This window comes from Anthonomus grandis, chromosome 5 (genome assembly GCF_022605725.1).
Source record: "Anthonomus grandis grandis chromosome 5, icAntGran1.3, whole genome shotgun sequence".
Classification (NCBI taxonomy): Eukaryota; Metazoa; Arthropoda; class Insecta; order Coleoptera; family Curculionidae; genus Anthonomus; species Anthonomus grandis.
In genome coordinates, this window is record NC_065550.1 from 12,645,484 (window position 1) to 12,671,417 (window position 25,934).

At 31.3% G+C, this 25,934-nt stretch overlaps 1 protein-coding gene across 1 annotated transcript in view; it reads left to right on the forward strand.

Moving 5' to 3' along the window:
- Nucleotides 1-349: 349 nt before the first annotated feature.
- The window catches only part of LOC126736933 (zinc finger protein 236-like), an 81,338-nt gene continuing 55,753 nt past the window's right edge, over nt 350-25,934 (forward strand). Inside the window, exons 1-11 of the mRNA XM_050441587.1 lie at nt 350-632; nt 688-833; nt 886-1,093; nt 1,147-1,377; nt 1,432-1,593; nt 1,664-1,792; nt 1,860-1,977; nt 22,703-22,938; nt 23,828-24,049; nt 24,125-24,258; nt 24,314-24,471. Of these exons, the coding sequence (XP_050297544.1) occupies nt 477-632; nt 688-833; nt 886-1,093; nt 1,147-1,377; nt 1,432-1,593; nt 1,664-1,792; nt 1,860-1,977; nt 22,703-22,938; nt 23,828-24,049; nt 24,125-24,258; nt 24,314-24,471 (1,900 nt within the window). The 5' untranslated portion in view covers nt 350-476. The remainder of the gene's footprint in view (nt 633-687; nt 834-885; nt 1,094-1,146; nt 1,378-1,431; nt 1,594-1,663; nt 1,793-1,859; nt 1,978-22,702; nt 22,939-23,827; nt 24,050-24,124; nt 24,259-24,313; nt 24,472-25,934) is intronic.

Genomic DNA, 25,934 nt, shown 5'->3' on the forward strand with positions numbered 1-25,934 from the left:
AAACATCACTCAAAAAGTTTTATTTTGTAGACCTGTTCCCAATAGTGTCTTAATAAAGATGATATTGATATTAGATTTTTAAAGTTCTAATTTGTGTCTAACTACTTTGATAATTACTGTGTTTTTTTTTATATACCAGGAATATGCATTAATATTTAAATTGAATAAATTGTAGAGTAGTTACTTGCCGTAAATCCGGGAACCATTTGACAGACAATCTCGACTACCTGCGTTTTCGCAATTTTCATCCTGTGAGAGCACCCTTCCCGTCTGAGCACCACCAAGTTGAATTGTCAACCTCAGCTGTCAATTTGCCGTTAACTGTCGGTCATTTGTCATTCTAACCCAATTATTTTTTTGTTTATGTTTTGATTGTTCTGTGTAAATATATTTAAAAAAGCAAAAAATACTAATACAATTAATAAATTCCAGTTTTTTGTCGATGATTTTTTTACGCCTTTAGGATTACATTAAACATGGAAAATATTTCTATATTCAACAGTGAAAACTTGGTAACTGTTAATGTGGTCTCTGGCTCAGAGAAAGATCTTCAGAGTCCAACAGTGCTTCAAAACTTTTTTATGAAGCAGCTTGATAATAATACTGTAGAGCTAGTTCTCTGTGAGGATCCTGTAAGAATATTGTCTTAATACCATACAGTTCATATGGTAAACTATTTAATTTAAGTGTACTGGGGTTCCACAAGACTCTGTAGATGCTCAAACTGGAACATCAGACAACAATAGTGAAGAAAAAGCTGTGCATCCACTAAACTTCTCAACAGTGTCAACGATTCAGCCAAAAGGGAGTTCTAATGAAGTTGCTATGATAATGTAAGTTAATACTTTATTTCTTTCTAAATGTATTTCATCGGACTTCTTGAAGGGGTATGCAAAACACAGTTATTCACCACACATCTAAATCTACCAGTCCTAATCTATTGAATCTGTCTACAGTTTCAAAATTTCAAGGCAGTCAATCATTACCTAATACATTGAAAACAAAATCAAAGCTTATGAATGTATTTGTTTACCAATGCTTTAATTGTTCAGAACAATTTAGTAGTTCAACATTATTTAGGCAACATTTAAAGGTAAGGGATAAATCAATATATCCAATTTATAATAATCATTTTTAATTCATCAGTGGCATAAACAGAAAAAACCATTCAATTGTACAAAATGTTCTGCTGGGTTTAACATAGAAAATAATCTTAAGGTTCACCAAGTATTAAACCATATAGGAAATCTAAATTATTGCCCAATTTGTCCTAAGATGGTGTTTCACCGGAAAGCTGGATTAAGGTCACACATTTTAGTGCACCAAGTTGAGGAAATACTTATATGTGATGAATGTGGTGGAGAATACTTAACAGATGTAGGTGATTAAGTTATTTATTTTTGCTGAAACCTAAGGTCTATAGTATTTTAGGATGAATTGATAAAGCACATGGAGAGTCATGTGGTAATCAAAGAAACAAAGAAAATGCCTGATAGTTTACTGTGTCCATACTGTAAGGTGGATTTTCCAGATAAGGTTGACTATAAGCAGCACATTGATAAACATATGGAAGTAAACAGAAATGTTCTTAAGGTAATATACTTAGTCTTTTTGAAAATTATTTTAAGTACTACTATTATTTTAAATAACTGTTTTAATTTAGGGTAAAAAGACAAGAAGACAGAAGCAGATTAAGGGAGACTATGTATGTAAATTTTGTTGGAAAATATTCTTAAAGCTGTCTTTACTTGTAAGGCATGAAAGAATACATACTGGAGAAAGACCCCATAAGGTGAATATTATCTATTTGTGTTATGTGTGCCCCAACAAATGATATTTTAAATAATTTTTTACTCTAGTGTACTGTATGTGGTAAAGCATTCACACAAAGCAATACTTTACAAATTCACATGTACAATCATACAGGGGAGAAACCTTATAAATGTACATTATGCTCTGCCAAATTTAATCAAAAAGGTAAGCTAAATGTTTTCTTATTTACTAAAATTTATATTTCTTGCAACCTAATATCGTTGATTGATTATTTGGGAGATATGCAATCCTGTGTTTTATATAATAATAAGCCTTTATTTCCAATAGGCAAGTTGCCTATGGGAAACCAATAACGGCAAACAGTTGCTAAACAATGAAAAGTATAGTTTAAAGAAAGAAAAAACATAAAACAAACCTAAAAAAATGAAAGAAAACAAGAAAAAGTAAAGTTACAATCTCAAAAATTATCCAAAAAATTAAAACAAATAACTTTTAATATGATATAAAAACCCAATTATATAAGTTTAACAAGATAATTACACATTCAACAAAATTAAATTAACTGCAATATAGCTACTAACTATAACTTAGTCCCATTGGGTCTTAATCCCAAGAGTAATGATCCACCAAGATATAGACAATCACATGAATTGGAGAGAAATTTATATCACACATGTGACAGATCCGATTAAATATAGCTCTATATTCTAGCCTTGGCAGAAAGAATATTAGGGGATATCTAGCATTAAGCATAGGCACGATAAAACATACACCAGAAAGAAGTACAGGACTATCAATGAATTCATTCAGTAACCGATGCAGGAATTTTACAGAGAAGATCATCCTTCTGAGATGTAATGGATGTAGATTGAAGTGTTCTAATAGTTGCCGAAAACTTAGCAAATCTACACTGAACAGATTCAAGGAGACCAACATGGTTCTGATAGAGCCGGTTCCATGTGATGCAACCAAACTCCAGTTTTTTCTTGACTGTGTTGTTGAAGTGTGGAACGAATGTAAATTCAGAATCAAAGGTGTTACCAAGATCAGTAATTTGCTCTAATCTACTTAAAATAGTATCATTAATAAAATAATTAAAATTTTAGTGTGTTTTTGATCTAGAATAACTGACCACACTAAATTTAGCCACATTTAAGCCTAACCTGTTAACAGTGCACCATACCTCCTATGTATTTAGGCAGCTCTGAAGAAAAACACAATCCTCCAAACCATATACATATTAGCATCAAGTGATTCACAGATGTGGCTAGACAGACAGCATAAGTAACACAAGATCGCCCGCTATAGAATCCATGCTGATCTACAGAGATGAGCTCTTTTGTGTTACTAAATAGTGACCGATTCAGGATAATTTTGCAAATTTTTGAGAAGTTACAGAGTAATGACATTGGCTTGTAGTTTACAATTTGATCAGAGTCCCCAGCTTTTAAAATTTTAGCAGTCTCCCAAGTTTCAGGAAATTTGACAAATGAAATTTGATTGTACCAAAGAACAGTGCAAAAGCATCAATTATGTCTTTTGGGTCTTAAATTACCACGTCCTCGGGTAGCCTCATCATACCAGGAATCCTGGTGCTAGCCTTCTTAGAACCAATAAAATTCCAAAAGCTAGATGGATCCACATAAATATTCCTTTCAGTGTTTGATATATACAATTTACATTTATTGCATATTTTGTAGTTTGATAAGGCGTCCAAGAGAATGGATTTTATTTCGAAAGAATGGCGAATTGTACATTGCAAAGTCCTTGAAAGACTTTTCTTTCCTATAAATGTTCTTAATCAATTCTCGAGAATAATAATTTGGAAATCTTCTTTTACGTTACTCCTTAAGATAAATAAAGTGTGCGGCAAATATGCCATTCAATACACATGCATCATTAACGTTAGTGGATAAATACGCAGTAGTCAGCTTCAAGGATCAAGTCGTAAAGGAGATGGAAGTTTGCAGAGCATGAGACAGTAAAATCAATTTCCAGAGCAGTATGATGCAAATCCTCCAAGGCAAGAGGCATATCACTACAAGAAACAGTACAGGTCAAGTTAGATAAAACAAGATCCAAAAGTCTGTTATTATAGTTTAAGATGTGATTACACTGAACAAGATTAAAAGTATTAGCAAAATTATGCACAGCAATAAACTTTTGACTAACATGATTACCTGTAGGTGAGTTAATAGAGAAATCAAACACGTTAAAATCGTCCGTTATTATTACATTATGGTTAAGCTTTGATATTAAAAGTGTAAACTGATCCAGAAAATGCTCGAAAATTACCGATGTGATAGATGGTGGGATTTACATACTAACAGCATCGATAGAGGGCGCAATACTGTTGCAAAAATTAGACAAACTAATTTTTTCAGAAACAATGTTTTTAGAAACTGCACAGAGAACTCCTCCACTCCGCATTAACGGATTTAAATTTGCGGTCCGACCGGTAAACTTCATAAGTCTTTGGAAATATTTCACCACTCTGAGATATCTCTGGCCTCAACCATGTCTCGGTGATGCATATGGTATGAAAATTCTGAGCAGTGGCGGCAAGAAAAAGTCTCGGTTTTAGCGTTCAGACCACGAATCATTTGATAAAAATAAGTTAAGTCGGCGTCACTAGCATGTGAAAATAAAGGCGAATCTAGTTTTTTTCTACAATTCTGGGGGAACCATTGATGTATTTTATAGAAAGATTATTTTCTCCTTTCTCTTTGCGTTGCTTTAACTCCGATTTGGCTGCCTTAGGCTCATTGCGCTGCCATGGCGTCATGTCCGTCTCGATGAAGAATTTACCGATAGTCTTCAATTTGTTCTTCAAAACAAACCTAACATCGTGTATACTACCAAGGATCACCTTAACAGCCTGACGGCCGTTACGATTCGGCTTCCCAAATTTACTAACAAACAGCACATTGACGGTAGTTTTGCACAAGTCAGTCAGCAGCTTCTTAATCTGGGCAACATCAGCTCTGTGTTCTTTCGAATCAAAGTTAAAAATTATAATGTTGTTGGCCCTCTTCTGGAGCTCATGCAGCTCAGTCAGGATATCGTCGTCGATTGGCGCCGGCGTGATATTCGTGCTAGGAGCGGAAATAGCATGAGCAGACGCCCGACAGCTGTAATCTGCTGAGAGAGCAGGCAAGTTATGCAGGGTTTCTTCAAGTACAACAATACGTTACTCCAATGTGACAGTTCTCTCGATGGATTCTGAGTTATGGTTGTGCATAGTGGTTTCCAAATCGTTTATTCTTTTTATTAACTTATTAAGGAATTATAATACTATTCCTGCAGAGGGGGCAAGCAAATGGCATCATTCTCGAAACCATCACAATAACTTCAATTTTCACTGGAGGATATTTTACCACATTCGCTGCATATAACTTTCTTGCAGAAATCGCACGGATACCCAAAAAGATTTCATTTTTGATTTCCTTGAATGAGCAATTCTTACTGCTCATCTTTAACCGAAAGTTAAAGTTTTAAAATGTACCCGGTCGACTATCGATTGCCGTTCAGTTTCGTTCACCGTGTGGTGCTGCCGAAGCGGCAAATCTAGAAGCGATTCATTTAAGCTGCTTGGACTTGGCATCGTTGAATGAAGTTTTCAACGACGCTGGACTCCGGCTACGCGGCCCGTGTTGGTTATTTTTATAAGACATGGATGGATGATGCTGCCAGCTATGCTTTTATTATTTTTTTTAAGCATACAACAAACATAGTGGTTTATGTATTTTTTAACGAGCCACAGTCCGATATAAAGCAAATTTACAATAGAAAAAATTTAAAAGTATCAAATTTAATTTAATCCTAGCCCTGGAATCACAATAATTCTATATATAATTTAAGTAAATAGGTATTCAAAAAAATATAAATAAAACAATCAAAGATTAAAAGAAACATAACAAAAATACAAAATCACAATCAGTCAAAATTTATTATAAGTTTAATTAAGCTTAACCAGAAGTATTCATTAAACCTCAAGTAACAAAACTATCTATCTAAAACTATCTGCACTATGGAAACTAGATTATCCATAATGCAGTAATATTATGGATAATCAGCATTTCATTTACAATCCTTAAGTTTCTTTTTAAATATTTTTCTATTTTGAAAGTAATCCAACTGAGTTGAAAAGCTATTTGCAAATCTAGCTGATCTAGTCAAAAATTAGTTTTGGCCATAGTTGGTACGATGGAAGTTGACCTGGAAAGAATGGTTTAATTTAGTTTGCTGAGCGGGGACATGAAGTTTTATTTTACTTGTAAGTTCGGGGCCATGAGAATGAGCATGCAGTAAATTATAGAACAAAGTACGATCTCTGTGCATTCAACGGATTTGCAGAGTAGATATTTAAAGTGAGTTTTCCAGATCTGAATAATTTATGTTATCAACTCCCTGCTGTTTAGGTAATATATCTAAGGAATTTATGCTGAACTGTGTCAATATGAATATTATAAGATCGGGGCCATATAGAAGAACAGTAATCCAGATGTGGCTTTACTAGGGAACAGTATAATACTTTAATTGAGCGAACATTTAGAAAGTCTTTGGTACAACGTTTGATAAAGCCCAACATTTGTAAAGATTTAGAGATTATTATTTCTAAATGAAGTGTAAAGGATAAGTGGCTATCAAGTGCGGTCTGGGATTTTTATATTTAGGTGGTTAAGTGATAAGTGATGTACTTAATGGTGGAGCCCTGTTGAAATTTCGTACAAGTTAAATATAAACAAATAATTAACTACTTACCAATTTTAAGACAAAAATTAATTTAAAAAAATATATATAAAAAGCAACTTTTTATAAATTTAATAAAAAAGTTTAATACAACAACAACAACAAACATGATGTTTTCTCTATTTGGTGTTTAAGAGGGTCAAGTTTTTAAATAAAAAGCCTCTTGCACTTAACTTACTAAAAACTAATATATAAAAAAATGTGGGATAAATTTTAAGATATAAGCAGGTATCACGTAGATATATAAAGGACAGTTGAAATAATTCATAAGACTTAATATCTGTGGTAATATAACTATCCTTAGTCAATAGTTTTTTGTAAAAAGTTTGTTTTGTCATGTGATTCAATATTTGAAAAACTGTGCAGGGTAGTGAAATGTTTAAAGTACACCTTTTTGAATAAAACATATTGAAAAATAAATACCTTTATTTGAAATTAAAAACCAAAAAGTTAAAGGGGTTTTGAGTGAGGATGTGAATAGCACTTGATAAAATATGGAAAATAGGCCAAATTTAAAGTTGTGATACAGGCAAATCCCTAATTACCAGTTGTTACAACTATACTTAAAACTATAAAGAGTTAGTAACAACAAAAAAAACAACAATTTTGTTTAAAGATCCCACATCATGGTTATACAGGATCTCCAAAATAAGGATAAGCAGTATGAGGATCTCAGAAACCGTAGAAGATTCGAGGTGGTATAATTAGAGGAAAGCTGCGCAATATAGGTTCCTTTTATAATAATATATTAGAATTTCCAAATACTTCCTAAATTTTGGGAATAACATGTGATATGCTGTCGAAAAGGTAATTAAAAGGGCTGTTTAAAATTTAAAAATTCCTATATGGCGCCCGAAAGAAAAACCAACTATTATAATGGAAAGAGTATACAGGGTGACCCCTTTGGACAGGCTGAGATACAGCCCTAAAATATTAAATAGAAAGATGCATGGTCAAATGATATATTATCTTGAAGCTCTTTAAAAATGCTTTCCAATGATAGTGAAGCGTTGGCAATTACAGCAAAAAAATTGAAAAGCTTGTATTTTTTTTTACTATTCATCCAACTAAAAAACTCTTAAAAAAATTTAAAATTGGACTGGGTCACTAAAACAACAAACAAAATATTTTATAAATTGTATTATAAATATAATAAGTTAATTATGAATTCATTAAATTATTTTATTGTTTTGAAATAAATTAAAAAAATGGAAAATACATGATTTGATTTAGTAAGTTTTATGAATTTGAAACATTTATTTCTTATCGCTTTTTCTGATTTATCCTTTTTCAAAAAATATTCACAATTGTTTTCACATTTCGTTTTCTCTATTAAGATTTTTGCTAAATATCCAGAAACATTACATTAGAACACGTTTCCAAAGTTACCGTTTTATTTGAATTATTCGATATGTTTAGATTGGAAGAAGTAAAAGTACTTATCTAGCTTGTAGATACATTTTCAAAATAATAATTTACATTTTTTATTGGCTCCAATATGTGAAATTAAAACTTCACTGGTCTGACTATCATCCAATTGTGAAAAGTTTTGGACATCTCCGTCCCACAAATTTCACTGCAAATGCAATATTAATATTACATTGCATTACAATTCGAATCTGCTGAACTTTACTTTGCTTTGTATCTACAGCTATTTCTTATTACAGAAAATAAATTATCTACATCTTGATTAAGGTGTCTAGTTAAAACATATTCAAAATGAAAGGCGTTTGTCAGATATTTAAGTAAAACAATGACTGAATTAATGATCTAAATAAATCAGCAAATGCAGTGAATATTTTTTTTAATTATTTTTAAATACTTCAGTTGAGCTAAAATAATTAAGGCCAAATTTACAAAAACTAACAACTTAAATCTGAATTACTTTAAACAATCCATGATTAATAAATTCTTAACTACATTAATTGACTGGAATTAAAATAATACATTCTTTATAAAGCTACCTTTGAGGTATTGATCTATAATAGCATTATATTATAGTATATAATATAACACTATTTAATAATATAATACTATAATATAATTATAGTATTATAGTATATAAAAGTATTATAGATCTATATCAGATCTATAATACTCAATTACATAGTTTAGATTTGCTTTTACAAACCTCTATTTTTTAAATCAAATTACTGGTACTGCTCTGTAAAGGCTAAAGTACCTATCTAAAAGAATAAATTGAAACAAAATAGCTTGTATTATAGTTCAGTTGAGAGATCTATTAGAATCTTTGATGTGCCGCGAATAGTACGTGTGCCGGTGTTGCTTGAATTGTCACATGACATGCATGTTTAAATCGCAAAATTTTATGTGGAAAGAGTCATAGAGTAATATTCTAAGCGATATTTAATCATTTCATAAAATAAATAAATGTTTTAAGCATTTTTTTAAGAATGTATACATTTGATTCCTAAAATTTGACTACATGCGCCCACGTACTATTTTGTTAGACGTCTGACCTCAATCACAGTCATTCAAGCGTGAAAAGTTGCACAGGTCCGGCCTTAAAATTTATTTGTATTTAAAAAAAGGTTCTTCTTACTATGGCAAAAAAAGGAACTTTTTTCCAGAGAATGCAGGAAGAAGCAGTCTTTATTGTATTGCTAAAGGACCAACAGAGGCAGTAAACTGTAAAAAAAAAATATATTAACTGGTTTAATTAGTTAAAAAAGGGTCTTCTTACTATGGCAAAAAAGGGACTTTTTCCCAGAGAATGCAGGAAGAAGCAGTATTTATTGTATCGCTGAAGGACAAACAGAGGCAGTAAGCTGTAAAAAAAATTTTTAACTTGTTTAATTAATAAAAAAAGGGTTTTCTTACCATATGCAACAATAACTAGTTTAGCCACAGATCTTCAATTTCTGCATCAGATTCATAATTATCCCAATTTATAATGAAACGGTCGCCTCCATTCAAAATAATCTGATGCAAATTACGATATTCCTCTTCATATCTTATAATTTTTTCCTCAGACTTTCTCCACTCTTCCTCTCCTAAATTCATAACTTCCTCCTTAATCAAATTTATAACTTTTTTATCAAATTTTGGATACTTATTTTTCCTGCGAATTCTCCTTTTTAGTTGTCCCCAAATCAACTCGATAGGATTAAATACACAATAATATGGAGGAAGTCTGAGGACAGTATGACCATACTTTTTAGCTATGTTATCTACTACATACTGCTTTCCCCATGATTTTGTATTTACAACTTCCAATAATTGTTTCTTTGTATAAGATTCATGAAAATAGAGATCATGTTTAAATAAAAATGTCTCAATTTTCAATTTATGTGAAGATGTGTTTGGGATTTTCTCAGAAAGCCTTGAATGGTATGATGCATTATCCATAACAATAACACTGTTTTCCTTTAAATTTGGAATGAATGTTATCTCAAACCAGGTTTCAAATATATCTGCATGCATGTTTCTATGATAGTCCACATTGCACTCTTCTATTTTTTTGCCACACAATTTTCACCCAACCTTCTTTTGAACCACAATGAATAATGATCATCCGAGATCCTCTGTTCGGTGGAACATCTTTTAGGACACATTTGTTAGAACTATCAGTCCAACCCTTTTTTGCCATGTCATGGGTATCATACCAGGTTTCATCTAAATAATATATGGATCTTTCTTCCTCCCGAAATTTTTAAATATTTTCCAAATATTCTATACGCCACCTGACAATTTGAGTACTTTCCATTACAGCAGCCCTTTTGTTAACCATCTTAAATTTAAAGTTTTATTAGGTATCTCCGCAAGGTTGAGACTGTGAAATGTTTGTCCCTTGCCGATAAGGTGTCCTTAACCATCTCTATAGTTGGAACCTCGTTGTTTTTGTATTTAGAATACACAACTTCCCTTAGCAATTTGGCAATGTCCATGTCAAGTCCCTTTGATTGTCCTGCATCTTTCCTTTTTTTTCTGTCTTTAATCCCTTTTCTTACAAAATAGCATAATGTACTATATGGAACCCCTGTTAAAAACGCTGTTTTTTGCAAAGCACTACAATCATTTGTGATCTGAGGATCATTCCTTAGATTGTTATAGACATTTAAACAAATTTGTTTGGCGTCTGTACTTAAACAATTACGTTTTAAAACCCCCTGATTTTCCCCTATAGCTTTTACTTTCCTGGCTTCTTCCTCTGCTTCCTCAACACAAGAAAATGAAGCATCAGAACTATATGAGTCTAAATCACTGTCCAGATCACTCTTATTGTTTTCACCACAAATATTATTGTCTTTTTTGTGCACGGTCTCCATAAGCCGGCACAAACACTGTCCTCTTCATTTGCCGAATTTTCCTGCCTATTTTCCCAGGGTCAAAACCATTTAAGGTCTTTAAGTATAATATTAAAACAAAACACACTTCCTCACATTAAAAACTGCAAAAAATTTAGACGAATACAGGCCAAATTCTAAGTTCTCCACTTTAATAAACGTGTAACAAAGCAAAACACATCAAATAATAACCTCACATGACTCCCTCCCCCCCAACTATTAAAGGTGATAGACCCATCCAACAACTATTTTAAAGGCGATAGACCCATCCTTAAAGATCTCTTTAAAAACACGACGAAAATAATAAAACGGTCCAAAAATTTATCTGCGTACGGCCCCGTAATCCTCAAAATCAGTGGGATAGAGAGAGATACACAATCACTTGCACAACTTAAAGTAGGAATCGCCAGATCGCAGGTGTTTTATCTTTGTTTAATAGACTAGCTAAAAAGAGGTGACAGCCTGGGAGTGCTGCAAGTGTTTAAAATGATTTGTAAAATGCTTGGATTTTAGTCCGCGGTCAATTTTTTGATATTATTTTCTTGTGATATTATTTTCTTTTTAAAAATGGACATTTTCGAAAGACAAATAAAAAATAGTGTACAACATGGGGTTTTATGTATATTTAAAATGATTTCATAGATAAATTATATAAAATTTTGCCATTTAAACATGTATATCATGCGACAATAAATACGACATAGACGCACGGACTAGTTAGTGCGGCATCTACGACACATCAAAGATTTTAATAAATCTCTGAACTGGACTTTAATAAGTTAAATTGAATTCAATATTTATAAAAAGATATTTTGTGAAAATTCTATAATAAATGAACCTCTCTATTTAGTAAAAAAAAAAGAATTATATATAAACCTTCCCAAGATACCACATTTCCGAACAACATTTCTTCTTAGTACTTTTGTTTCGTATGTTCTTACGTAAATATCATTTTTCGAAAAATTATTTTCGCATATCCATTATTTTTTAGCAGTGTGTTCCTCATCAAAAAAATATCCATATTTCCACGGGTACGAATCCACTTGAACGGTATTTGATTTAGAACCTAAGATTTAAAGAAACTTAAATTATTGGTTTTTTCTTTTTATCATGAAGTCCTCTATATACACACACATATAACACTTATTTTGATTTGTTGCCAGCATAACTGTATATGATGCAAGTTAAGCAGCTTTTAACTATGCTTTTAAAGATAATAAATTAATGTTTATCACCCAAAATGTCTACAAAAAAATTAATTAATATTTCGAAGTACACCTGTTGACTAGATTTCTACAGATCATAATGTTTAGTGGCTTTTATTTATTGTGATTTCTAGATGTTTATTCGAACTAAGTTTGCTATCCAGTGTCACACCCAGATATTTTACTTCATTTGATGTATGTACTAGTTGTCTGCCCAGGTAGATATCCCTGGTGGGTTGCATTTTCCTTTTACAAGTGAATGGTACAATGGTAGTTTTTGCCGAATTGGTACTCAGCCCTACTGATGTACACCATTCTTCCATAATCCGCACTTCGCACACTGAAAAGTTTGTTTGAAGTAGAAGGATGGCCTGCTCCTCTTTCCTCTTCGTGTAGGTACCATCTGGCTTTTTGAGGGCAATTATTGTGTATATGCCTTCCTTAGCCATTGCTTTGTGCAATTTAGCAGTCTAATCCAGTTATTTCCTCACAGATTGTTCTGAAGCGCTGTCTTTTGGTTTTCCTTATTTCTTTGTTATATAGAATAATCACTTTGGTATATACCTGTCAGTTGCTGTCTCTTTTCGCTGTATTGAAAAGTTGACGCACTTTCGATCTTAGTTTTGTCAGGTGTTCCACCATGGTGCGTCTTTGGCGGGTCTTTCACTAGTCATTGGGCAGCTTGAGTCGAAGGTCTCATTTATTGCACGTTCGACAGCTTCTGAGTCCTGTTCTAGGTCTAAATGGTGCAGTTTCCCATTTAAGCTTAGATGGTTCAAGTTATTTTTCAGATTGGTGTTGTATAGTTCATAGTCTGTTTTTCTTGGGACTCTCCTTACGGGTTGGTTGTTTTTAATGATCTAGCTTAAATTCAATAATCCTGTGGTCTGACAGAGATCGTTCAGCTGATATTCTCCTTGATGTTATCTCTAATAGTCTCTTTAGTTACGAATGTTGGTGTAATTCCCACATTTAGAATTTCAAGGTCAGTTGTTGTTAGGTATTCAAGCAGACACTCACCTTTAAAGTTTATATCTGTCCTTCCCCATGTCTTATGGGGAGCATTTGCATCGCAGCTTAGAAGAAGTGGTAGACGCAATCTGCTACAGTATTGGATCAGCTCTTGCAGTTCTGCTGGTGGTGTCATCGGCCCATCTCCAGCAAAATATGCTGACGCAATTACTATGGTCTTGTTGCGGTCCCCAATATCAAGATTTACAATAATGGGTGTTAAGTCCCGTGTCATGAATTCTGAAATACATATATAATTAATGTTGTTGCTTATAAGAATGCATGCTCTGGGTGATTCCTGCCTGATATCATATATTACTTTTGATGTTTTACTTGACAAATCCCCGATTAATCCAAGGTTATTGGATCAAGACTAGTCCTAGATCTTGCTTAGCAAATATTCGCAAAATCACATCGGAGGATGCCCGTTTGTGTTCTTACAGAAAGCTGTTTTATCAGCCTTTCAGTTTTTTATGAACAGATGTTTATGTTTTCAGCACTGGGTTCTGTGATGCAGAGAGTTTGGCTATAATGGCTGGATGAAGTCAAGAATTTTTATAGAGTATATTGAGAGTATTTTATATCGTAATTTACACAAAAATTGAATTCTATTTCTAAACATTTTTTTCTAGATAGTCACCAAACCCATTTGACATATCAATTAAGTAACATCTAACATCTGCACTAAACTCCAAATAGTTCTCATTGGTCCCTATCGCTATGGAACAAGAATTCTTAAAACCACCACCCGTGGTTGGTTTTAGGCCGTTAAAGATGCTTTGGAAACTTTTAGTGCAGGATTGGCGACGCGAAATTCAACATTGTAAAATGCGCAAGGAACATTTTAGTGCTATTTTAGAAAAAGCAGTAAAATCTTTTAAGAAGTCCAAAAAAAATAAGTAATGGATTCAGGGCATGTGGTCTTTAACATTGGAATCCAGATTCAATTGACTTTACCAAGTTTGTGGTGAAGAAAAAATAAGTAAAAAAGGAATACTTTAACAGATATCAAGAATAAAACAGATGTTATCCAGAACCTTAAAAATAAGGCTCTTAACGATTTTTTTAAATAAAAAAAAAGGATGGGGATGATTTACTTAATAGGTGACAATTATTGCCAAAATGACTGCAAAACTGTTATATATTGAAACAAATCTTTTTGTACTTAAAATCTAATATAAGCTAGAATGAGAAACCACTTAATGTTAATGAATAACTAGAAAAACTTCATAATATATTTATAAATGATTTTATTCATTCATGCTCAGATAGGTGAAGAAAATACAATGGTAGATTACGAAAGTTTTTCTATTCAGAAAATGAAATAAATTAAATGCCAGTTGTGGTAGCAACATGTGGTAATGATGGTATTTTAAACCCTAATAATTATGAAGTTAATATTCACCCAGATATTTCTATTCAAGTCATCCGAATCTTGTTCAGCCTTAACTGATGTTTTTTTGTGACCCAATTTTTTTATGCTTCTTGCTAATTGAGTTGGATCTGGGATCAAATAAAACGCAGGTTTTTGATTTTAATACTGCTGACGTTTAGGCCTATATTACGTCATCCTCGGAGTTCTACAATGGATGTAATTAGTGTGTAATTTAAGAGTGTAATTTAAATTACAAAATAATTAGTGTCTTTTTTCTTGAACTTTAAAATATTATACAATAAAACTTAATATAAACAACAAGATACATTATTAGCAATTAACACAATTGGACTACTTAAACGGATATAATACACTTATTAAACAGATTTAAAAATATTAAAAAAGTGGCAAGATCAAGGTTAAAGAAATTTATAATAAAAATTAAGAAATAAGAGGACACATATAAATACAGTATAGTTTCAGTAGCCCAGATATCCTTTCGTTACATGCCTGGATTAGCGAGGTGTCCGGATTACTGGATATTAGTTAAAAAAATTAAAACATTAAGTTAAAAAAATATATTATATTCACTTTTATAGAATAAGTAATGCAAATGCTTATACAGAACAAATTAATAATACTGTTATAAGAAAAAAAAATAATAAAGTACACAAACATTTTTAAACATACATATGTAATATGTATATAATACATAATGTGTTTATTATTATAGATCTGGTAGATATATACATATTTATGTATAAATTAATAGTAATTAATAATATAATACTTTTTGGATGTGGCTATATCAGTGGCTTTGGTTTCTTTTGCTACGGTCCTCCATGATGACTCAAGAATATCTACAGCATCTTTTAAATTAAACAGCTTTAAGAGGGCTAGTATCTTTTCACCCTTATGCATAATAATATGATTTTTGTTAACTTCTTTAAAGGCGGGATGAAAGGGATGAGAAGGTGCATTATCTACTAACAGCAAGGGATTATGAGGCTTGTTTATTCCTGGTTAAAAAGTTTTTACCTCTGGTATAAAAGATGTTTTAAACCATTCCATAAAGAGGGATCTCGACATCCATCCTTTGCTAGGTGCCTTGTATACAACTGGTAATTTTTTATTTTTATATGCTCTTGGATTCATTGTTTTTTCCAACACTAGCATCGGTTTTTTGTGCGTTCCTGCAGCATTGCAGCACGGCATAAAAGTTAAACGGTATTTTGCTATTTGTCTACCTGGAACTGATTTTTCATCTTTATTTATTTATTTTATTTATTTTACAATACAAGCCTTACAGGTAAATAAATACCCATCTACAAGGCAGGAAAGACCTTCAAATACATAAATATAACTTATGCTAACTAAGAAAAATGTATATATAACTTGTTACAAAAATCTTCTAAGCTAACTAAAACTAACTAAAAAATTACATAAAAAGTAATAAGAGGCATAGAAAATAAGTAACAAAAACTATCAAAACCTAATGTGCTGACTATAAGCCTCAATTTTTATTAACGGAAATGGCTATATTATTTACAAAAAATAGCTTAATACAAACTCAGGTTACTTGTGGCTTAGTGTTCAAGTGAGCGACATAAGGCTTCCTTTGTAATATTGAAAATGTCAAAATGAGCATCATTATTGTAAATACTACACATGGTATAAATTGGTGAAAATTTAAGTAGATTTGTTCTAGGAGTAGGGAGATGAAACGTGGTATGATGTCTATTATTGAGACGAGGCACAAAAAAATATAATTTTGACACTAATGGCGGACTATCGATTAGATAATTAAGTAATTTATGCAATGTCATAAGAGCAGAAAAGGTTCGTCGAGTTTCTAGGGAACAAATATTAAAACGTTGGAGCAGATCATCATGTGGAAAACCCTGAGGTGGGTATACATTATCACACTTAAAACATAAGTATTTTAAAAAGCGCCTTTGCACTTGCTCTAGATTGTTAATGTGTACATTATAAGCCGGCGACCATATCTCCGAAGCATATTCCAATCGCGATCGTACATATGCAAAATATAATGTTTTTATGGCATCTGGATTTCTGAAATCCTTAGTGCTTCTATAAATAAATCCATATGATTTTGACGCTTCTGAGACTACTGTGTCAATATGGTATGAGAAAGACAGTTTGATATCAAAGTACACTCCCAAGTCTTTAAAAGAATTTGTGCGTATTAATGTAGTCGTATTTAAAGCGTAGTTAAATAATAACGGTTTTAATTTGTTGGTATATGTCATAACATTACATTTAGAAACATTCAACTTTAGACCATTTTCTACACACCAAGCATTTACCAAGTCAAGATTATACTGCAATCTATGACAATCTGCAAGATTTCTTATTTTATTATATAACTTAATATCGTCTGCATAAAGTAAAAAATCGCAATCCAATTTATCACCAATATCGTTAATAAAATAGTTAAACAGTAGCGGTCCAAGCACAGATCCCTGCGGGACACCAGAAACTACATCATAGGAGCTTGACCTTTCGCCGTATAACTCCACGTACTGACTTCTACCACATAGATATGAGCGAAACAATTGAAGAGAGACAGCTGAAAATCCAAAATTACTAAGCTTATCAACAATTAAACTATGATTCAATTGATCGAAAGCCTTGCTAAAATCCAGGTATATAACATCCATCTGTTCCCCATTATCAACTGCCTCAGCAATATTCTGAGTTATAAGCAAAAGGTTTGTGCTCGTAGACCTTCCTTTAAAAAATCCGTGCTGTTGGGGAATAATAATATTTTTGGTTAACGGAAAAACTCTATCGTGAATTAAAAATTCAAAAACTTTACAAAAATTGCAAATTATAGATATAGGTCTATAATTACATATATCGGACTTATTACCTTTTTTAAATACAGGACAAACCTTGGAAACTTTCCATAATGCGGGAATAGACCCCGATAAAAGACAGTTGTTAAACAAAACAAGTAAAGGCTTTACAAGTATATGCCTACAGTCCTTAATAATAAATGCAGGAATAAGATCCGGTCCTGTTGTAAATTTAGGTTTTAATTTGTTTAAAGCATTGAGTACTTCGCGTTCTGAAAAACAAGAAATATTTATATTAAGAGAGTTATTTGGGGTATGATGAGAATTAGGGTGTAAATTATTATTTAAAAAAGATCGTTTAAAGTAGTCAGCGAAGGAATTAACTATTTCAAGGGGGCCCTTTATAGGAGTGTCCTTGTAAAACATATCTTTAGGAATATCTCTTGTATTTTTTTTATTCTTTATAAAACTCCAAAATTTGTTAGGATTATTTATGATACTGCTTTCCACATTTGAAACGTATTGATAGTAAGATTTAGATATATCTCTTTTAGATTTATTGCGTAACAATTTAAACGTGTTTATATCATCGGTTCTTCTATATTTTTTAAATTTGTTGTAATGAAAACTCTTAAGCTTTATATCCCTTATAATACTATTTGTGAACCAAGGTGGAAAATTTCTCCTAGGTATATTAGGATATTTTGGTACAAAACTGTCCAATTCCTTTAATATTAAATCATAAAAGACCTTAAACTGATGCTCCACAGAAACCGTAGCTTCCATAAATGACCAATCAGTCTTTGAAAAGGCATCATATAAATTAGGAAAATTAGCTTTTTTAAAGTTAAATGCATTTTGTAGGTTAAAAAGTGTCTTACGCTTAAAATTCATAGAGTGGCAATATTTTAACGAAATATCAAGAGCAGGATGGTGAGTATCTTCGGTTAACAACGGATCCAAAGATTTTTCCACTATGCAATTTTCATTATTGTTTATGACCAAATCAAGAATTCTGTTATTTGAATTTTGTATAGAGTTGCTTTGATTGCAATTAAGAAAAGTTATAAAGTTTTGCAGTATTAAAATATGCTTATCTTGAGAATTGTTACAGTTAACGTAATTAGGTAGATTAAAATCACCCAATATGCAAATATTATCTTGATGAACCTCCTGAAAAAGTTGCTCCAAAAAAGTGCGGACTCATCCGCATTGTAAACTTGTTTACTGCTTAATTCCATCTTTGCAACAACCGACCTCAATTTTTCTTGAAAAGGTATTACAGCGGCAACATCGCTAGAAAGTTTCTTTCCACCCACCTTCAAGAAACGAATTCCATGTCTGAACTTGAATTTATCTAGCCATCCAGAACTTGCCAAAAGGTCGTTTTTGTCTGTTATTTGCTCATAAAACTATTTAGGTTTACTTCGGAAGAAATAGGTACATGGGCGACGCGTTGTTGCAGAAACCAGTTATACAACTTCTATTATTAGGAAGCTTGCCTAATATTTTTTCTCTTTCTTAAAAATATAACTCAAAATATTAAAACCCTATTAAAAATAACATAATGTTGATATTTATTACCTGTTGAAATAATTTTGATATAAAACTTCTTATTTTATCCTTATTTTTTTATATCAAAACATGTATATTTTGGAATGGCAACATTTTCAGCAATAATTTTTTTTTTACAAATTTCTTGAGGTATCAGTGCTTCAAAAAGAAAGTTTGTTAAATTTTGAAATCAGGAGCCATAAATGCATTGCAATTTTTAATTTATAATCAAGTAAATAATCACTGAAAAATAATATTCATTGTGTTTTATTACTTTAAGCACTTTTCCAGAAATATGGTCAGTAAACATTTCAAATATTAGTAAACACAAGAATTCTTTTAAAAAACTGCGGCAAATTTATTGGAGTGACAAATAATAATTGAATTTGACAAAATCTCATGTATTATGTCAATCGAAAAAAATAATTCATGAACGCGTCATAACGCAGCTTCCTAGTCAAGAAATCAAAGCCTTCTATGCTATTTCTAATAATTAAATACGTTTATTTATATGACATAATTTTTTTCTTCTTATGGGCTTATTTATCCACCGATTTAAAAAATAATCATACGAAATTATTGAGAAAAGAAAACCTTATTTCAAAAGTGGTTGTTCCCAATAACGTGCTTTTTAAAAAAGTAAAGTAAATGCCAAAATTACTGGTTTGGACATTTTAAATAGGCGTGTAAGAGATTTAAGTCATAAAATGCAATGAAAACTATTTTAGTATTGAAGTATTGAACAACAAGTAGCAAATGCAGTATTATTGTTCTCAGAATATTATTTTCTATCAAAATACATATTAATATACCAAGTGTCTCGTTTAAAATAAGTCAGTGTCACTTCCTGCTAAACAGGAAATGACGGAAAACAACTGAATATGTCAAAAGATGCTCTTATAGCAATTCCATCAATATACCAAATTTTATTTATTTATCTTGAGTAAAATAGTTATTAAGTGTTCCCTTATTCCTGTGTCTTAACTTACATGAAAAGTGAAAACATTTTGTCCATAAACATTATACTCTGTAGTCATAAAAAAAGACCATTGCATATTATAAGCATTTTTGAGGTATAATAAGTCTGTTATATCTGTTTAAGTAGTCCAATTATGTTTATAATGTCTCTTGTTGTCTATATGTTTTACTTTATAATATCTTAAAGTTCAAGAAAAAAAACACTAATTATTTTATTATGTAAATAAGCACTAGTTGCATCCATTGTAGCGTCCCCAAGGATGTCCTAATATAGGTCGAAACGTCGGCAGTATTAAAATAAAAAACTTGTACTGGGATTCTAAAATTACGATTTTTTTTACAAAAAATTTTTAATCGTGAGTGTCCTGCGGATTGCCTAGTTTATAACGATTTGTCGACGACACGCTTGGGTATATCGTATGCATCAGACGATATAGCTTCTTCCTTATTAAATACCTACTTATAATGTGTCAGCATCCTTTCTAAAACGTCTTTGTTTCATTGATTGTTTACTAATTGTCATACCAGGTTTTCATTTGTATATCAAGAAGCTTTCTTAAATTCAACTAATAGATCTAATTCGACCCTATTTTCCACAACCTTTTGTTAATAATAGAGGCAGAGGAAGTAGAGTTACCATTGAATGGGCAGTTTTAGTATGTCAAGATTATATGCCACATATTGTTAATAAAGAAGCATTGAACAAGATTTTAAATTTGGAATTAGCAACTACTGCAAGTCGTTGGATCCATAAAATTATTGACATTATTGACCGATTTATGAATTTTTCAAATATAAGAGATGAGAGACAAATTAATAAATTAACATTTATGGAGGGATCCAATTTCCCTGGTGTTATAGGTCCTATTGATTGCACCCATGGTGCCATATTAAAACCAAAAGTGGATGAACACAACAAGTTTTTGTGATTTTCCAAGAATTCAATTATTATTTCCCAATGGGTAGTGATGGTTTTAAATGAATTTTTTTTTTATTTTTGAAGAAATAATATAGGCATATATTTAATTTAAAAAAACACGGAGGCGAAAAAAGTTAATAAAATAAATAAAAATTCTTAGTGTTTATCAATAGAAAAGACAATTGACGTTTCCATCTGTCAAATATTAGGGAAAATGTTGAATATTTTCTAAGAAACCTAAATCAAATCGAATAAAACGAGTTTAGCCGACGACTGAAATTTAGAAGCACCTTTCTTGTCGTCGAATTTGAAGTCGTGATCGTATCGAGATCGAGTCGTGATTTTAAAATCCCAGCCCTGTGCTTTATTTGACTACAGATATCAATAAAATCAATAACACCGGACCTGCTCTCGATGCCTCAAAAACAAATAATTATTGTAGACCTTTTTAAATGTCCTACGTATTTGGTTTAATAATAATAAAGTTTTTCTTATATAATGCCCATAAAATAGAATTTTTTTTAAGAATAATAATTTTTGGTTTAGATTTATGATATCTGCTTTCTGTGTTGCATGTTATTTTTTATATTATTCTGTGTAATTTGTAATAAGGCAAACTTTTTAAGACTTTAATAATTATTAGGTTTTTAATATAGGTTGTTATAAGTAATAAATAATTTATAATTCTACTAAAAAGCATTATTTTTTACTAGGTAGGTACCTACATTTTTATTTACTTGTACTAATGTAAAAAAGAAATGCCAATAACTACTATAAAACGGCAAATAACTACAGAATTCAAATTTTCTTAATTCTGCTAAAAAAATTAAACTAAACAAATTTATTTCCACCTTAGTATTAAATATTTAAAAAAAATTAAACGAAAAGAATCTCTTAAACAAATTAAATCACTAAAAATTTTTGACTATGTCATTACACGAGTCTGCTTAAAGTGCCAATAACTTCCCCTTTTGCCACATTAATTATTTCATCTGAAAAATTTGAAACAATAATATGTAAAATAATGTTTTAAACCTGATTGTACAGGGTGTTACAAAATTTGGTGCAAATATTTTAAGGGCGTATTGTAGAGTCAAAATAACTTTTTTTTTATAAAAATATGTGTCCTAAAATGCACTCCTTCAGAGCTACAGCCGGTGCAAATTGCTTCAAAAAAATTTGTGATTTGGAATACTGACTACATTTATGCGTTAAATCTTTAGAAAATTTGCTAGTCTCCGTTTTTTTCAGTGTTCTTGAGATATTTCGTCCCAAGAATGGAGTAAACGCAATTTTAGGGAACGAATCAGGGTGGCTTACCACTATGAAGGCCTATATCTTATGTTTTCGATAAGATTTGAAAATCTAGAACACCATCTAGTTAGTCATGAAAAAATCTAAAGTATCTTTTCTTGCATTTTTTCGATACAATTAATTTAATTTGACAAAAATTACATTTTCTCGAAGACGGTTAATTGTACCAAAAAAATGCAAAAGGCAAAAATTTCAGATTTTTTCATACCTAATTAAATGGTATTGCTAGATTTTTAATTTTCTTATCACAAACATAAGACAGGGACCATTAAAAGGGTAAATCCTCCTAAAATTGGATTTACATCACTTTTGTCACAAAAAATGAAAAAAGCACCTAAGAAGCCAAGATTTGCAAATTTTCAGAAGATTTGATGCAGAACTCTAGTCAGGGTTCCAAATAATCGATTTACTTCAAGCAATTTGCACGGGCCGTAGCTCTAAGGGAGTGCATTTTAGGACACACGCTTATAAGAAAAAGAAGTCTTATTTTGACTCCAACAATAAGCTCTTAAAATATTTGCACCGAATTTTGTAACACGATGTATTCACAATGTTGTTGATTAATTTTTTTTCCAAATGATAACTTTGTATTCATTTAACACCATGAAATCTCACACTTTATCTTCATTTATTTCTAAACTGTGTTTAATATTATATACTTGCGATAGTTTTCTAAATCGTTTTGGTCTTTTTAGGAAATTTAAGAACTCACGTAAAGAAAACCCATACAGCCCCAAAAGGCAATCAAAAAGTATACAAATGCATAAAGTGCACATGCATTTTTACAAAAGTTGCCACACTAAATGCCCACATGACGAAAGTGCATCTTAATGATGAAGACATGGACACAGACTCAGAAAGTGTCATTGATAAGGTTATGGGTAGTTTAAAGTTGCTCAATAATGTAAGCAGTGCTTTAAAGGAAAATAATGTAAGTAAAAAGGATAACTGACTAAGATAGTACCTTTGAAATGAATTCCGTACTCCTTAGTTAATTACACATGTCATGTTGGGTTAAAATATTGTTAAAAATGTTATGTTAGAAAAAAAATTAAAACATTTTGTAGTTAACATTATCAATTAAAATTATAATAAAACACCAATAACACCAATATATATATATATATATATATATATATATATATATATATATATATATATATATATATGGATATATATATATATATATATATAAAAATTTTTAATCGTTAGATCACCTGCTAAAAACCATCATACCAAATTTTCAAAAAAATCCCATTTTCCGTTCTCCGTAAACATCTAAGGTACAGGTTGATTGATGGTTGATGGTACCTTAGATGTTTACGGAGAACGGAAAATGGGATTTTTTTGAAAATTTGGTATGATGGTTTTTAGCAGGTGATCTAACGATTAAAAATTTTTTTCGCGATACAACGTTGCCGCTTGTACCAAAAAATATTAGCAACTTTGTTATTTTAAATGAAATACCCTTTATATTAATTTATACCCCTAGTATATTATTTTATTTTCCGATCCGGTATCACTTTATAATTGTTTTTGTATAAGTTGTTCCTATACCAATCTTCAGTGATTTCCGAGAAATTAATTATCAACAACTATCAACTCTCAGCAAAGCACAACAAATTAATTAAGGATTTTTACAAGTGGACAATTATATTTATTGAATTAAAGTGTAATTGGATAAAAATTGGTTTTACAGAAACGTTCAGTTGTATTCTATTAAAAATATTGGCACATGTTAAGTATACAGTGCGTACAAATTCTGAAACATCGAGACTATGCCGCTTGGTATTGCCGACAACTATATCTTAATATTTCAGTCCTTATCACCTACAACACTGTCTTCACCTCACGTCAAAGGCACAAACGTGATAAAAGTGACAGAAAATCGTGTAGAAGGTGGAGTGCGTAGATATTCAATACGCCAAAAGAAAATCGGCGATGTTCGATGGTATTTTTGTAATTACTGTACCGAAAAATTTAAAAAACCTTCGGACGTTATTAGACATTTTCGGACTCATACTTTGGAAAAACCTTTTCAGGTAAATCCAAGCTTGTTAAAATAATAACAACAATGTTATATTAAACTGAATAGTTACATCTGTAAAATTTTGCAGTGTACCAAATGTTCGCGAGCTTTTTCTCTAAAATCTACGCTAAGATATCACTTAAGAGTACACCAAAGAGCTGAAATGGAAGCTAAGGTAACACGAGAGCATTATATTAAAACTGTGAATACTGCAAACGATAGGTAAATAAATTTATTATTTTTTAGTAAATTATCCAAATAATTTTTAATTTTCTAGGGTCCATGTATTAAATAAAACAGCAACTATTCCTCACACAGCTACAATAGTATCAGGAAATTATATGGAAACAGCTGCTTTCCAGCAAAATCCTCATGGCGCTGTATCACCTTTAATGGAAGGCTCTCTAAAGCAGCCTCTCTTTCACACAAAAGATGGTAAGTGTAAATACAGGGATTAAATCGGCACTATTGGAATTTGTTAATATTTAAGATACAAGGACGGATAAATTAGCAAACTGGTAGGATTTTTTTCTGCTGATTAAAATGGTAAAAACAGAAAAGAAAATAAACGTGCGTTTTTGAGAAAATGTCAAAAATTGACATTTGTTAAATGGAATCTCCTGTATATTTTTACATAAATCAAAAGAAAACATTAAAAATAAAAGGTTTATTTAAACAAAGAGCCTAAACCTAAAAATAACAAAGTTACAGCGATATTAATAATTTGGTCAAATTTAGGTAAGTTGGCTTTGAACTTTTTGAGAGCAAAACAAATAAATTATTTTTTAAATATTAAAATGACAGTAACCATAGATATTTAACAAAATAAATAAATACTGACAGTTACACGTTAGCAAACCGTAAAAATGTACACTATTGGTCCCAAGAAAATATTTTCCTTACTGATCCCAGAAACCCTCAAAATCAATTTAGTATAAACGTTTGGTACGCCTTAATAGGCTACAAGAAATAGGACCTGTATTTTATGATGCCAGTTTGACTGCAAGGAGATATGTTGACCCCATAATATCTGGAGCGCCGGAAGAATATTTGGATAATGTTAACTTGGAGAAACGGCAACAAATCTATTTCCAACAGGATGTAGCTCCTCCATATGAACTAAATGATGTAAGAATATTTCTTAATAGACTGTTTAACACTAAATGGATTGCGACACGTGGCCTGATTCGTTGGCTACCTAGGTCATCAGGCCTAACACCTCTCTACTTATTTTTAGAACTTCAAACACATATTAGGCAAATAATTGGATCAATAGATAGAAAATGAAACTTAAAAGCTACAAGACGCGTGCTTAAGTGGGCTCAGAAATTTATTGAATAAGATGGCGATGTTTTTGCTTATTTATTGTAAATTAAGTAGGTTTACTTGATGTTATTTTTATATTTCAAAGCTAACTTGCCTAATTTTGGTTAAATTATTAATATGACTCTTATTATCGCTATGACTTTCTTATTAGACAATAGACAATAGAATTTTTGCTTCTAAAGTAATGAACAGTGTAGCCCAAATTGGGTGTACATGTGGGTATTTTGTTACTACAAAAATAATAGTCCGGCAAGACTAACCGGTTTACAGGGACTATTTCTAGGCAGTTGAGTTTGTTCGATAGTCTTGATTTAAAAGTTCTAAACAACGAGAACAACTCCCTAGATCTGATAGGTTCCAGAAACCCTGTTAAATTTAAATGATAAAAAAAAAAGAACCAGGCTAGACTAATGAATTTTAGTTTTTAGTATTAATTTAGCTAAAAATGTGCTGGCGGAAAGAGATGATACTAGATTTATTTTACGACACGATTAATCTCTCTCCGTCACAGCGGACAGCACGGTTCACCTTCGACAGACGCAGGAGCTGGAAAGACCCTCCCCCCCCCAGAT